The 15,734-nt window shown below is 40.8% G+C and overlaps 1 protein-coding gene across 1 annotated transcript in view; it reads right to left on the minus strand.

Moving 5' to 3' along the window:
• Nucleotides 1-6,146: 6,146 nt before the first annotated feature.
• Nucleotides 6,147-15,734, minus strand: part of suv39h1b (SUV39H1 histone lysine methyltransferase b) — a 16,807-nt gene continuing 7,219 nt past the window's right edge. Inside the window, exons 3-6 of the mRNA XM_030422592.1 lie at nt 13,418-14,077; nt 10,452-10,598; nt 8,638-8,767; nt 6,147-7,385 (exon numbers count right to left, since the gene is read on the minus strand). Of these exons, the coding sequence (XP_030278452.1) occupies nt 7,252-7,385; nt 8,638-8,767; nt 10,452-10,598; nt 13,418-14,077 (1,071 nt within the window). The 3' untranslated portion in view covers nt 6,147-7,251. The remainder of the gene's footprint in view (nt 7,386-8,637; nt 8,768-10,451; nt 10,599-13,417; nt 14,078-15,734) is intronic.

The raw sequence follows: 15,734 nt of genomic DNA on the forward strand, positions 1-15,734 counted from the left end.
GGAATGCAAGTTAACCTTCCCCTTCCCCAGGTGAACACTTGGCCAGTGGCAGACAAAATTATAAAAACCTAGGTGAAATTCTGGTGGCAAGTTTTTGGCCACTTTTACAGAAGACTGGAAAAAAATACCTGATCCTCCCATCTACAGAGCATCAGTGCCATCGGTGAGGTGAGGTGTCTGAGGTGAGTAAAGGACACTAAAGGACAACACCCAGCCCAGCCAAAGTGTGTTCACCCTACTGCCATCTGGCAAAAGACACAGAAGTATCCACTCCTGTACCGCCAGACTACAGAGAGGCTTCTTTCCCCAGGCAATGAGACTTGTGAAGCGTAAAGGGACTACTACTAGTTTTACATTGTACAACCCTGTGTTGTGGAAGGACATTTTAATGTTCCTTGGTCATCTAGTTTTATTTCAATATTCTGCAAGTAAACTTTGTGGCCTGGTTTGTGAGGATGTTCTTTCACACACAAACACCCATCCAATCAGAGCAAGTACACTCCTCCATTGCAACAGCATTCCCAGATGGCAGTGTCGTACCCCCCCCCAGCAGGACCTGTCACATGGGATAACCTGCTCAGGAGTGGCCCGAGGAATGTGATAAAGAAAATGGCCTCCAAAATCCCAGAGATCTCAACCTGACTGACGGGGCCGTTTCTGTCTTTTTAGGGGCCCTATGCAAGATGTTGTTTGGGGACCCCTATTTTGTCAAACTATGATGGATAGATTCCTAACCCTTTTAGGTGGTCCACGAAGATGCAACAATCTATTACATTTTAAGAGGAGAACAGGCTAGAGTCGTGAAAACCGCTCTCAAATTAAAATCAAACATCTTAAATTGACCCACCCAAGCAAGTTGAACTGATAGAAAATGATAATAGAAGGTAAACAACTGGGATCCTCTATAGGTCAATAAATTAAACTAAACCAGATGAATAGGTTGGTTTTGATGTCATGCTGGAATGACCGTCGGGGGCTAAGCGCAACTCGCCTCGCCTCTCATCGCTCAGTTGAACTGGTCATCATAGCAACGTGGCGCAGTAGAGAGCAGGCTTACGTATCACTTTGGCTCGCTTGAAACCTCAGCGGAGGTGCTACGAAAAAAATTGCCAGGTACTTTTCAAACCTTTTTTGTATCAGGTCACTCCCTAGTGGTGCGGCGGGGGGCCCTATGTACCTGCATAGTCCGCATATAGCAAGATACGGCTCTGCTGACTGAGCACCTATGGGTCATCCTGGAACAAGTCCAATCCATGGAGGTCTCACCCCTCAGTCAACAGGAGTCAAGGGATCTGCCAGCAGGGCGGTCTCAGACACCACAGGACACCCTCAGAGGTTCTGTGTCCATTCCTCGATGAGTCAGATCATACTTGGTCCACAACAGTGTTGGGGTGAGTAATATGTGACAAAGAACATCCACATGAATCCCCTTTCAGTGCTTCAGGTTATACTGTAACTCCCGCTTTAGGGCATATCCTTATTTTCAGTGTTTACATCTGCTTTTTTGAATGATAGTGAGCACACTTTCTTCATACAAAGTGAACATTTGGTAGTTTCTAATCATACCTCAGAATGTGGACAGGATAAAATCAAAACGTTTGCAGGGCCAGATACTATACCAAGTATGAAAATATGTCAGCAGTAGTAATGCTAGATGCTGTACAGAACACCAAAGGATTGTGTAAGTCTTGCAAAAGTATAAGGTAACCAGTGGCTGTTGATTTGAATAAGTCTTACAGCTGGAGCATCATATCGACATCAGCTGAACTTGGAACTTCCATTTTACACAGAACAGGGGCTATGAATTTTGTTCCCCACTCTTTCAATTTAGTGGCATTTGGAAGGAATCTGGTAACATCCATTATAAAGACGAGATATATTCCAGATACCAAACTATTCGAGTTCACATAAGGCCATGAGAAGGCCTGAAAAATCCTGAATCCATCATTTAACATTAATTAACTTGAATATAGCCATCAAGAAATGCATGCATACATTAAACTATGCATCTCTCAGTAAGGACATTCAAACTGTTCCTAATTACCACTGCGGTTTAATTTGACCCAGACACAAGCTGTCTGGCTGATCTGACTTGTTCACCTTTTGCTGTCATCAACCACCTGTGTTGCTTCACTTGGAGCTCAGTAAGTCCTGATCCTCGACAAATCCAGCAAATCCAAAGCAATCCCTGCCACATGAGATGAGGCAGACACTGTTCTGGTGAGATGATTGGCTTTTACTAAGGACAGACTCAACACCACTCCAGCCTACGTTTACATCCAAGGAGCTCTCAGAGCAGTACTGACATAACCCATCACTAAGCAGAATTAGGCCAGACTTCCTCCTTCTTTTATGCTAATCATGCTAATAACTTACTTTAGTTCAACAGTGATATCCAGATTGTAATTGAATTTATGAACAGCTTGCAGAAGAAATCAACACACATCATTGCAACGAAACATAAAAAACAAATCTCTTGAAGTTAATAACCCATCTTGTGAGAAAACCAGGCATTATCAGTCCAATTTGTGCTGAGCCAGATTTGATGCGTAATTACTGAGCCATTGATTTTCTTCCAGTCTTTTCCCAGATAGTGGGAAAATGAAGCAGAGTAAGTGATAATACACCTAGAGACAAATCAGTTACTGCCTCAATAACAACCAAACCCAGACTTTCTGCTGAGATATACAAACCAACTAAATTCAGATTTTCTGGTCTTACCTAACAATGTTTCGCCTCACACCCAATGTTAAATTGATGAGAGCTTTAAATATGTATGTATCTGTGTGTGTGTGTGTGTGTGTGTGTGTGTGCGCGTGTTACATGTAGTAAACATAGTATAGAACAAGGAAGCAAAGGCTGTGTCCAAAATCACCAACTACTTCTACATAGTAGACTATATAGTACGTTTGCATGTATAGTGAGATTTACAGTATCATAACGCTTTGTAGTTGACCTGAGCAGTGCTTAAAGCTGTCTTTTCATTTGACCGATATGTCCTCTATGTAGAACTCCCTGGGTAGGAGGGGGTAGGGAGTAGTGAATAGTGATGATGTTGGACACAATCAAAGGCTCACATACAACAATCAATTAGTCTGTTTCATCTCAGGGTTATGCAACTTCAGCCTGAAGAACTGAACGATTGAAGCTGTCAGGAAAACCTCACATTGGTTAATAATATTTTTTTTCATAAAGTTAGTATTTTGTAAGTTGTTTGTGCATTTTTCTGATATGGGGCAGATTGATGTGGGATTGTTATAACAGCCTACTGTTTTTGAGTTATTCAGTACAAAGAAATATAAATAACAAGTATTGTACCACCATTATAACAGGAGGAAGGCAAACTATACATTTACTGAATAACTATAGCTGGTCAAAAGCACCATCTAGTGGTAAAGTGTGTTGCACACTTAACAGCAATAAAAATCAGGGCTAGACTTAAGGTTTCTAAGGGGGCAGTGGATGAAATGTTCAGACTACTTGCAAAAACTAAATAAGGTCTATCCAACGCACACTTCAGCAGAACCAAAGTGACCACACCATCAGAAGATCAATTCTCCATACTTAGCTCCCTTAGAGAAACAAACGCATTAATCAAAGATACATAATTAAATAAATGAACACAAGACTCCAATCAGCAAAAGTCCTGTCAAAAGAAGGTTGTCTTGTAGTGTCTAGGTGGATCAGTAGTAGTTTATGAACCACCTCTCAGGATGGAAACCAGGTCAACGGCTTGGAGTGGGCTAAGAAATACCAGCATTTCAGAGTGAATGATTGAAAAAAAGTCCTTTTTACTGAAGAATCCAAGTTAGATATATATGGCAGTAAAAGAGGGGTATATATAAGGAGATATAATAATACCAAAGTGTTTCAAACCCAGTGAAACATGATAGTGGGAATATTCAAGTCTGGGACTGTTTTGCCTCCTTTGGAGTTGGACGCCAGCACAGAATTGGTGACCCTGACCAAATTTTACATACAGTAGGGTCCCTGTGTGTGTGTGTGTGTATATATATTACACACACACACACACACACATACACATAGGGACCCTACTGTATGTAAGATTTAGTAAAACAATATTTAAACAAAAAAAAATATGAAAGCATGCAGTACCTTTATAACCATTTATTTACATTGGTTTTGTTCTCCACCTAAAAGAAAGTCCCACGCTGAAGTACTAACTTCTAAAATGTTCAAATATACACTGTAAAATAATCAGCTATTTGACAACAAAATACATAATGTACAGTCACAAGGAAAATTGATAGAAGAAGAAATTAGACCCCTCTCACTTCACTTCACTTGATTATGATAAGCTGGCCCTTTAAGCTTATCATAATCACAAAAGAAAAATACTTTCTAACTTGTCGCTGGTTGTATTTGGCAATGCAAACAGTTTTACCTATTGAATTCTGATAGTCTTTTGGATCTATTTCCCATAGTGAATTTTTGAACATTTTTAAACTTGTGAAAATATTATCTGTTTACAATTTTCTGTCACCTCAAATGTGAAGTCAGTGAGTGCAAACCTTGATGAGATCATTTGTATGAATGGCAAATGGCAGATTCAATTCTGATAAGAAAGGCAGTGGGATACAGGAGAATATCATGGCAGGCGTTTACCTCACCTTCCAGTGTGGACATTCAGAACAGCTGGAAACATTTCCACTCAATATTAGAACAACACAATGAACAAGCAGTTCCTTCAAAGCATACCTTAAAGGTACAAGTTCACCGAATAATGAAAATCACCTGACAGAAAGTCAGGGGAAGTTTCATAGCCCACAAAACATTTCTGGATCTTCACAGCAAAACAGCTTGGCAGAATTCTCCAAAACAACTGAAGTAGATGGGGGCTTGTAATGTTAAAAAAAAACAACAAAAAAAGAAATAAAAACATAAAGGGCTCAGCTGTAGTCCAAGAAAAGAATCTCCAGAAGCCCTGTGATCCAAGATTGAATTAACAAGTCATTATTTACAGCCTTCAAACCGAAATCTTAGCTGCAAAGCTTAAAGCACACACCTCGTCAAGTATGTAAATAAAGTCCATTCAAATCAGTATGGGATAGCGGTGGTTGTGGAAACTTCAGTTGTATGTTATTTTTACATCCAACAAGGGGCCATGATTTCACCCATGTCTGTTTGTGTATTCGTTGGTTTGTCAGTAGGATTAAACAAAAACGACTTTATTTCCCTGAAATTCGGATGGCAGATGGATTTTGGCCTGGAACAAACACGATTTGGTGTGAATCTGGATTAAAGGATGCATCCACGATTTTTTTCTCACTTTCTTTAACATCATGAGCTAGCATGTTTTTCAGACATTTTTGTAAATTTTTCAGGAAATAATGCATGGATATTGATGAAACAAAAATCAGGTTTATTAAGGTGGCCTGTGTCTATGAGTGAGTATAATTTGATGCAGATGTTAGCTCTGGTCAGCTTGAATTATAGATAAATAGTTATGGCTGGTTTAAAATATAGAGCAACTGACGCAGGTGAGTCTAAAACTGTCGTAGGCTTGATTGAATTAAGAGAATGCTGCAACTCTATTTTGCTGTGGCGCTCCAGAAATCTTTTATGGACTACAAAACTTCAACAACTTTACACTTTCATGGGGGTGAGGAAGAAATCAGCCAAATCAACAGGCAGGGGCATGACACACAAGTGATAGGACTGAAAGTATAATAGTATAACTGAAAGCACTACAAATTACAAATTATAAAATGTAAATGTAAGAATAATAGGGGAAAAAAATTAAAAATTCTCAGTTAAGTCCAGAGAACGCAACAGGCAGAGAGGAACAAATGAAAACATGGGAAACAGTTGGAAAGACAGTATATATAGAAAGCAGTGTATGATGATAAAATATCAGGCATAGAAACTTCACTCCAAGAACCACAGCCTGTTCAATTGGCATGTGCAAGTCAAAGCACTGACTATGGCTGCTTTTCAGCTCCATCATGTTGATAAAAGTGCCCAGAGCCTTTGAGATAAGTGCATGACCGCCTCAGGAAGTGACAAAATACTAAAGAGAGTTGATTGCTAGCAGTCTGACAATGACACTGTTAATGTTCACACACAGGGTTCTACAACAATGTTAGGGAGTGAGGTGGACAATTAAAAATATGCAGTTTTTTTTTATTCCAGTTTATTACAATTTGGGTCTAATTTTCTTACTTTTGTCCATCATTTCCATCAGTTATGGCTTTACACATATCAAGTTCATAGTTGAAATCTGACAATCAATAGATTGAACCACGTCATTCAAAGGTCAGGCTGAAAGTAAGAATTGAGTGAAATGGTGCTCAAATCCCCCATTGCCAAGTACACTACAGTTAGTACAGTCAGTCAAAGTTGAAGCAGGAAGTGAGTCTGTAAACTATGATGGAGGTTTGGGTCATAATTGTACTCTTCACCTTCATTTTCTCCTACAAATAAAGCTGACTAACATGGAGGCCTGTTTCTAACCTGCCCGGTTTGTTGAACCATCAGACTTCTTTTTAGAGGTGTGGCTGTGTTCTCAGATCTCAGAAAGTAAATGATGAGTACAACGTGTCACTCGTAGATGTGATGCTGGAAAACAAAGCCCGATCTATAATAAATCAGAATTACCATTTAATGATGAGAAAAAGGCTTTAGCGAAAACTCCTTGGCATGTACTTGTAGAAAGCATTTTAAGAGCAGGGACAGCAACACAGTAACAAACACCTATTTGACTTTAAGTAAAACAAAAAATTACCTCCACCAAAGAGGTCATGATTTCCTGTGTCCATTTGTTGGTGGGTTGGTTTTTCAACAGGATTTCACAAAAACTACTGAACGGATTTACACCAAACGTGGATGGAGGATGGATCTCAAACCAGAAGAGAACACAATAACTTTTGTGCCGAATCTGATTAATTTCCCAGGTATGTACTCTACTGAGTGTCATTCAAGTTGTTACTGCACCCTGTATGGATGGGCTAAAAACATGCTCATACATCCATTTCCGTCTTGCAAATTTGAATGGACGGAGAAAGATATTTAAAATCATGGATTTCATTAATCACCAAGTACTGAAATAATTCACAGATGTAGTCTTCAATTCACTTAAAATCAGCTCTATAAACTCTTGGCATAAATTTGATTTGACTGACCTGTGGAAAAGTATTTCATTGTCACATATAAAAAAACTTCATATACAAATCTGTACAATTTTCGACAACTTTTAACGGACAGAGGTGTTGTGTTCCCAGCAGTCCCATGTCAGAACAAATATTTTCGACATGAGTCCGACCCACACCGACATTCCACTCGAATCCTCTTCTTTGGAGAGCTGGGGAGTCCTGCTAGACTGAAACTAGAGTCCATTTTGGTGCTTTCTGTGTCAACTGGATCAACTGGGAACAAACAGGAGTGAGGTTAGATAAGGGTCAGTTAAAAAGTCAGGTGTTATCAACCTTTAAAATGCAACTTAACTTTGTGTGAACACAATCCCTTCACAGATGTATCCCCACCGTACAGACAGCTGGTAGAAGCATGGTGAACATGGTGGTGCCCTTCACATCATGAGTGTAGTATATGTATACTTGTATGTAAAGAAATTATATTTTATATAAAGTGTGTGTATTTTGTCTAGATGTCAATGTCACTGGATTTTCTCTGAAGAAAGTTATTAAAGGGATAGTTCGGTTTTTTTGAAGTGGGGTCATTTGAAGTACATATCTATAGTCGATCTGTTTCCTACCGTAATCACCAATCAGCGCAGCCTCAGTTTGGAGAAGCAGAGAGCCGCTCCAGCCCAGATGCTCAGCTTTGTACTGCAGTGAACGGGGTCCAGCAAAAAAGCAAAATTAACCACCTAAAACAAGGCTCACCTAAAGTTTTTTACATCAGGTCAAGTGTACGTTGTATAGGTATAATTCACACCGCTTTACATCGCCGTCAGGCCGCGCTTTCTTTTGGCACTACATTTTCTCAACCGCAGAACCCCCGTATCCCTACGCATGAGCGCTAATGCGGAAGGATACGGAGAGTTAAGTTTCGTTTTTATCGAAAGTAAACCTATCGTCCAGCAGCTGGGCCTCGTGCTGTATTCCGCCGCTCGCAGATCAGCTGTTGCCAAGTTACGCTAGTGCGTAAGGATACGGGGGTTCTGCGGTTGAGAAAATGTAGTGCCAAAAGAAAGCGCAGTCTGACTGCAATGTAAAGCAGTGTGAATTTTACCTATACAACGTACACTTGAACTGATGTAAAAAACTTTAGGTGAGCCTTGTTGTTGGTGGTTAATTTCGCTTTTTCGCTGAACCCCGTTCACTGCAGTACAAAGCTGAGCATCTGGGCTGGAGCGGCTCTCTACTTCTTCAAACTGAGGCTGTGCTGATCGGTGATTACGGTAGGAAACAGATCGACTATAGATATGTACTTTATATGACCCCACTTCAAAAAAACCAAACTATCCCTTTAACTTATTTTGTAATGAACCAGGATGAATTGATAACCATAATAAAGTGACAGTGCATAAGTTTAAGAATAGACAGTTCCACAGGACTAGATTCTGAAATGTATCCCTGTGATTTGTCATTTGTCATTCAATCCTGTTAAATTTTGTATTAAAATAACATTTAAATCTGCAGAATCAATGACACTTACTTTGCATCTTGTAGTCAAATGTGAGCTCCTCTCCTGCCCGGATAGACCGTGTGGAAAATAAAGCAATTCTTGGGAGTCTCTCATCAATGTTGTCAATGAACACATTGAATACCTGCAGGTTGGGGTTGCACTGAAGAAGAAAAGGAGTCAGGAGCGTGTCAGGAGCTGATGATGATCCAGTGTTTCCCCTACCATTCTGTTGGAGGGGCGGCCTGCCCCGCCAACGCGGGCCCCCGCCCCCCTTGAAAAACGTGAAAAAATCTAGGCGCCAACCCGCGCTTGTTGTCTGTTTCTCTGCACACTGTCGAATGCTATTTACATTTTACACTTTTCATTCAAATAAGATAACGTAGCTGCCACAGATGTTTATTTTCATCTATGAGACCTACATTTATCTTACGAAATGAAGCTATCCAGCCTGTGTTTAATCTCCAAAAAGCTGCAGGTAAATTAATCAGCTCGTGTTCTTCTACCGGTATGACGGTGAAGTTTTGACAGCAGATCACCTCAGCAGACCCGGGCTGGGCTGCTCCGCTACAGGTGCGGCTGGTCTGGACTTCTCCCACCACGTCGGAGCAAATGTGCAAACAAGCGTTATTTGGATAAACTGGCGGCACAATGGGGAACTAAACGGCAACTTTCTCACATGAAAAAGCTTTAAAACCTGATGTTACCAGCGCTATAGCGGAATTTAAAACAGAGTTACGGCGGTTTCAAGTTAGCCATAGCGAGGGGAGGTTCGCTTCCTGTTTATAAAATAAAAGCGCAAATTCTATCCTTATGGTTATCTTTATAATTAAAGGACTACGGGTGTTTTATTTTTGTGAAAATTACCAGAAGTGCGTTACTTACTACGGCTGGCTTGGGTAGCGCCAAATTAATCGGAACAAAACTTTAAACAGCTGTTATTATTATGTTATGTTAGCCAGCTTGTATGATCCTTGCAAGATAGCAAGTCAGCTGGCCTTGTATTGATGGCTAAATTTTAAATAGATTATAATATATATATATTATAAATATTTTATTTTATTTTTTAATTCAGAAATTCGGAAACATTTTCAGCCGGACGAAACCCCCACCCCCCCATCCCGCGGATACCACCCCGCCAACAAAAAAACATAGGGGAAACACTGTGATCTTTTAAAGACTCCAATAATACATGTAAACTAGAGAAGACAAGTTCTGAAGAACTTGCAGCTGTTGAAAAGCTGAAGCCAATTGCGCATTGCTGGCTGTGAAAACTTTGAATAAAACCATGAATAATTAAATGTGAAATATTTTAAAGATTTTCAAAGAGCTTACACTACATGCACATTGCTGGCTGTTAAGAACTTTGAATAATGGTAAGAATATATTTTTAAAATATGGAATATTTTAAGGTTTGTTGTAAAGTTAGAGTGCAAGTTTAGCCGCTGATGGCAATAGTTGTATATAGTTAAAAAGATGGAAAATATACTATGTCTCTGAATCAGCATTCACATTAAAGAATTCCATGCATAGAGGGAAATATGTTGTGAATATATGCACAACCAAATATTTCCTTCAGTATGATTCATCCACATATTCTCAAACACAGGAAAAAGATTGAAGGTAAATGCTTGCACTGACTTCTATTTTCTGTTTAATCACATTGTTACTAATTATTGACAGTGTCTCATTCAAAAACATCATGTAATGATGGGCAATACTACAGCAGAAAAAGCCCAGTCTTATAACAGTTATTGCTACACAGCCAAATTCAAAGTCAAGTCCTGCCAACAGACAGTTTTACCAAGTTGCCTCCAGTAAATTCTGTACGTAGAGAAGACACTCACACTGTGGTTGACAAAGTGGGAGATGTTGCCTTGGTGAGCTGCATCCACTGTGTACACGTCCTCCACATAGTCCAGGTCAAACAGGTATGTGGAGCCTTGGCGGTCGTACACATGACCCCTCCTCTCTGCTTCATCTGTTGTGATGATCTGGAGGGTAAGACAGGACGTTACTGCAATTTGCAAACTGTAGTTTAGAGAAAGGTCATAGGACAGAGAATTAAGGAAAAATTCTGTCTCAGTCTTGGTACTAAGGACTATTCCACCAACTGGTCACTGCTTGTGCCTGTTTACTTGTGTGTTTGTTGCATTTAACTGCAGTCCACAGTTAAACACTTCTGACTACAACATAGCGCATCACATAGAGTAATGAGAATTGCTCCGTGCTAACGCTGTGGTCAGACCACACATAAAGAAAATATTTGCATTGCGTTACTTGGACGACTTTGATCATGGAGTTATACATTTTCAATGATGTCTATTAGCGCGACTGACACAAATAAAAATGGCGTCGAAAAACGTCAGTATGAACCGAAAACGAAGAAATTTCTCTCAGCTTTGTCAGGGCTGTTGGCCTGAATGGAGCTTAGATAGATAAGAGCTATGCTGTGCAGTGCCGACACGTATTTTCAAAACAATTGGTTCTTGGGATTTCTCATGTCATCGCTTCAATCGTGTTGGGTGGTAAATCATTCGCACCACCAAGTCTTATCATTGTATATCGGCTGTTAGCCCGATTTCTGATGATTATGAACAACTCTGCATTGATAGAGATTGTAAGTGGCATCAGCACTGCCTAAACATGGACAGTGAGTGTCTAGAAAAATAGAAACCTCTTAGCAATATAAGAGCCCTGCAATACATCCATCCTATGTTTCACTTGATGGGCTCAATTTTTTAGTTTACCTGAGGTGCCCTTTTTGGATTTCATGAAAAGTCTGATCCAATATTTGTATCTCAGTCTTGATTAAATGAGTGTGACACACTAAAGAATAGTAGATACGCACCAATTTTATGGCTAGGGACCAAAATTAACCAATCAGTACGGATGTAAAGATTCACAGAAATTAATCAGATTTTCCTTTTTCAAATTAGAGATGCGAGTGCATCGATGTGTGGGGCTCCCGATCAACACAAATGATCTATGATTCGGTCAATGACCCAATTTTTAAGTCATCAGTTGACAGAGGGAAGGCTTGGCTGCTTATTCTGTACAGCATCTCCAATTTTATTTTAAAGAGTTCAAAGCAAGACTCTTGCATAACTTGATGAGATTTATGTTAGCGCACCACATCCGCTGCAATTGGAACTGTGCTTGCGAGGGATAAAAAAAAAAAAAACATGTAACAGTTCACAGTAGAGCTGTAATCTCCTAGTCGATTTATTAGTCGATTTTTGGCATGTTAATTACATGCTGCTATGGCAGTGCGTAAACACGTAGCGGGTCCTCTCCATCCCAATGCTGTGTGTCCTGCATATGGCATATTTGACTTCATCAGGAGGGAAGTACCAAGTGCTAATGGAGGTGTTTTCAGAGCACCCCTGTTTCACAGGTAACAGTGTGTCTTCAGAACACCCCCCTTGTTTTCACTACTTTGGCCCAACCCACTACAGACAAACAGATTGAAGAACGTACTAGAAGGCCTAGGTCCGGTGGTTTGTTAAATATTTATTTATTTTTAAGCGTTTCATTTACAGTCATTCCTATTCTACCATGTCAAAGACATCAGCAGTGTGGCAGCATTTTATAAAAATAGAAAATGGAAAAAAAGTCGAATGCAAAGTTTGCAAACAACATTTTGTATATCACAGCTCGACTACAAACATGGCATATCACCTAAAAACGGTAAGCTGACCTTTCTGCCTTAGGTGCTCCGTCCATTTTAAGTATATGAACATATCAGAATTGGCATATTTCAATGTTTTAGTATAATAATCGTTTCATAACTGCAGGCGCAACTGCCCGCAATGGCAGCATCCGAGGACACACACAGAGCGAAATGATAGTGTCTGTCAATTATTATAACATGACAAAAACAACTGTCAAAATATTCCTCAACAGTTCTTGTGCTGATATCACTAGTTGACATAGTATGTTTTTTCAGAAATCATCGGCTACTATATTGCGCAGATGCACGTGATGCAAAACGCTGTCAGAGCCAGACTCGAGTGTGTTTATTAATTCATTCATTTGAATTAATTCATTTCAGTGCAAAATAATTGGGTCAAAAATGATTTAATCTAAAGCAAATACACTACTAGTCTTTATGTTTATTCTTAATTAATTAAGCGGAGAGCTACCAAATATTTTGAAAATGATGAAGTGAAAAAAGTTTGCAAACTGCATCTCCACACCGACTTGTAGGGAGCACAAAAGCCCAATGACAGCCAAGTTTAATTATGGCCTTCAAGCAGGTTTTGGATGATATGTATATAAAATATATATCACCAGCATTGTTTGCATTTTCATTCTTACATGTGGTAAAATATTCGGATGTACAGCCTGTTTGCAGCTTTATTCTAACCGATACCAAACCTTAAAAAAAAATGCTGAGATCAGCAAGGCAGGAGGACAGTTTATTTGTTCAGAGTTTGGTATTTACAAAGTAGATTTAAGTGGCTGTGTCCTTGGAAGCAGACCAGTCCCCAAAACATTGCCTAAAATAACAAAGCAATGATGGACTAAGCTTATTGCCGAAAGCCAGGATATTTGTCCAATTGCACAACCCCATTTGTCATTAAACAAATCTGCAAGCCACCTGATGATTTTAACATAACATTATTTCTTCTGTTTGGGGGAGATGAATATAACTTGTGGTCATGTGACCATTCATGTGAACTTCAGCACAGTTTGGTCTGTTTTACCTGGCCTTCTGTTCGTTAGAAAGCTGTTGTAGGCCTAAATTTAAAGATGACAGGCAGACTGACTTTGCTGATCATGAAAATAGTTGTTTTAGACCAGGTCTTACCTCTCCCACATACTCCATGACGAACGTGTTCTTCTTGATATGCTGAAGTGTGCGGACACCCCATCCCCGGCCATTCTCTGTCTTAAAGATGCACAGGTCAAATTGGATGCCCTTCTGCACCACTCTGTTGGGACAATCGGGGCCACAGCTGCATTGGGAGTTACATTCATATATAGGCTGTCCTGCCCGGATCCGTACCTGCCCTCTGTCATTGTAGGCGATGCGGTGCAGGGAGGCCCCGGGGCAGCAGCCATTCACTGGCTCCTCTAAACAGTTCTTACATTCACAACCCACAGCCATCTCATCCAACACAATGCCCTGGCCTACTTTGTAGTTGTTGATGTAGGTGAAGTTTTTTGGCGGGCCTTCGAAGTCCACTTCGTTCATGACAAAAATGCGACCTGGGTGGTTGCGAGTCTGATTCAAATGGGACTCCCAGCGCTGTAGAGTCTGCCGGAATTTGGCTTTCTGGGTCAGAAAGGAGGCAACTTCCTTATCTAGCTTTTTAGGGGTGCAGCGCCTCTTGTGACGCCTCAGCTCCTTGTCCAAGTCAAGGTGGAACTGTTTCATCAGTTTGGGGCATTTGAGGTTCCTCTTGGGTTCCCATGTGTTATCTGACTCTGGGAAGCCCCTCCACTTTACCAGATAGAACTCCTCCTCCTGAAACACAACAACTTCAATTAGGGGCAAAGACTGGATTCTTTCTCTTGTATACATCAGTTTTTGTATGTCTTGTATGTCTAGGGCTGGGCCGATATGACCTTGAAATAATTATAAAATATATTTAGGCTAAGGGTGCTCCAATTAACTGGACACTGATCGTTATCAGCCGACACTGTGAAAAGTTTGATTGGTGGTCTCTATAAAGCCTGATCAGAGGAGCCAATCCCTCACATAAAAACAGTTTCTCAATGCGCTGCTAAATGCAACAGCCGCACACACCACAGGACTCTGCTGCTCACTGGCTGCTCTCCTTCTGTCGATAGCAATACAGATTTCCAGCACCCTCTTCGTTTAACCAGTCCAACATATTAGTTAAGTGCTGCCAGCCAGCCACTTCTGACTGAGAAGACAGTACTGGAAGGTACTAAGCCAGTGATTATACCTAACGCCAACACAGCATGAGAAGCCACGCTCAAATTGAGTCAGAGGTAGTGTGTTTAATTTATCATTTGCTCATTATGAGTATGTTTTCTGTCATCCAAAGTGGGAGAACAATGCGATGCCATTTGTTTCGAGCCCTACAGCATGAGACCCAACAGCTTAGAGCTGACAGAGCTAACAGTTTACAGACAAGGTACACAGCAAGACTAAAAGTTTGTGTCCAGAGCAACATGAAATTGAATACGACAACACAAAAAGCTTACTAAGTAAATGCACTGAGGTAAGCTACTTAAACTGAGTACAGCTGACTGATCAGAAATGCCGGTGACGTTGTGGGGGTGGAACTGGACTCTTTGACTGCAGTGTCAGACAGGAGGATGCTGTCGAAGGTGCGGGCGATACTGCAGAATGGCTCTCACCCTCTCCATAACGCTCTGGTCAAACAGAGGAGCACCTTCAGCCAGAGACTAGCCGTTTTTAAACAGCCTCTCCGCATTATCTCCGGAGCGGTTTCACACAGAAAGCCGGCGCTGCGGCTCCTAAAGAGGCGTGACAGTACACGTCATGTTGATGACGTCGGTGTTTCCCAGGTGTTCCCCTGTTAATCTAAACCCGCGGACAGTTTATAATCATATAGATGCTGTTATAATGTGTAGTGATTGAGATCCTGACCCACCAAACATCCTGGAAAGTGACGGAGTTAAGTTTTTCGCGCTAAATTACATAATTATACATAATCACCATCAGTAAACAGGACGCTGTCTGACTCTGTCACTCACGGGGACGGAGGCTGTTTTCTGGGGGAATGTTTGGTGAAGTCTCGGTCCGGAGGGCTGACGGTCACGGTGATTTATTTTCATCAAAAACACTCGGTGAGTTAAAGTTTTTTGCCGGTGACAGACGCTGTTTTTCGGGCAGAAATGTGACGAAGAGTCGGTAGGACAGACAGGAGGACAGATGCTTCTCCACGTACTGCTGTGGTATTTGTTTTCCTCATATAAGCTGCCAAAGACAGTTACAGTTACTACGTTACTTTTGTTCGGTCCTGTAACGTTGCTTTGTGGGACATTTCTCTGTATTTAGTTGAGTGAAGGACCTGTGTATGACCAACACGCCCAAATCAGCAATCAGTAGCCTCTTTCACACTGCCTGCAAACGGCAGTGTGAAAGAGGCTACTGATTGCTCCTAGATGCACCACTGAGTGCCACAGGA

Source organism: Sparus aurata, chromosome 7 (genome assembly GCF_900880675.1).
Source record: "Sparus aurata chromosome 7, fSpaAur1.1, whole genome shotgun sequence".
Classification (NCBI taxonomy): domain Eukaryota; kingdom Metazoa; phylum Chordata; class Actinopteri; order Spariformes; family Sparidae; genus Sparus; species Sparus aurata.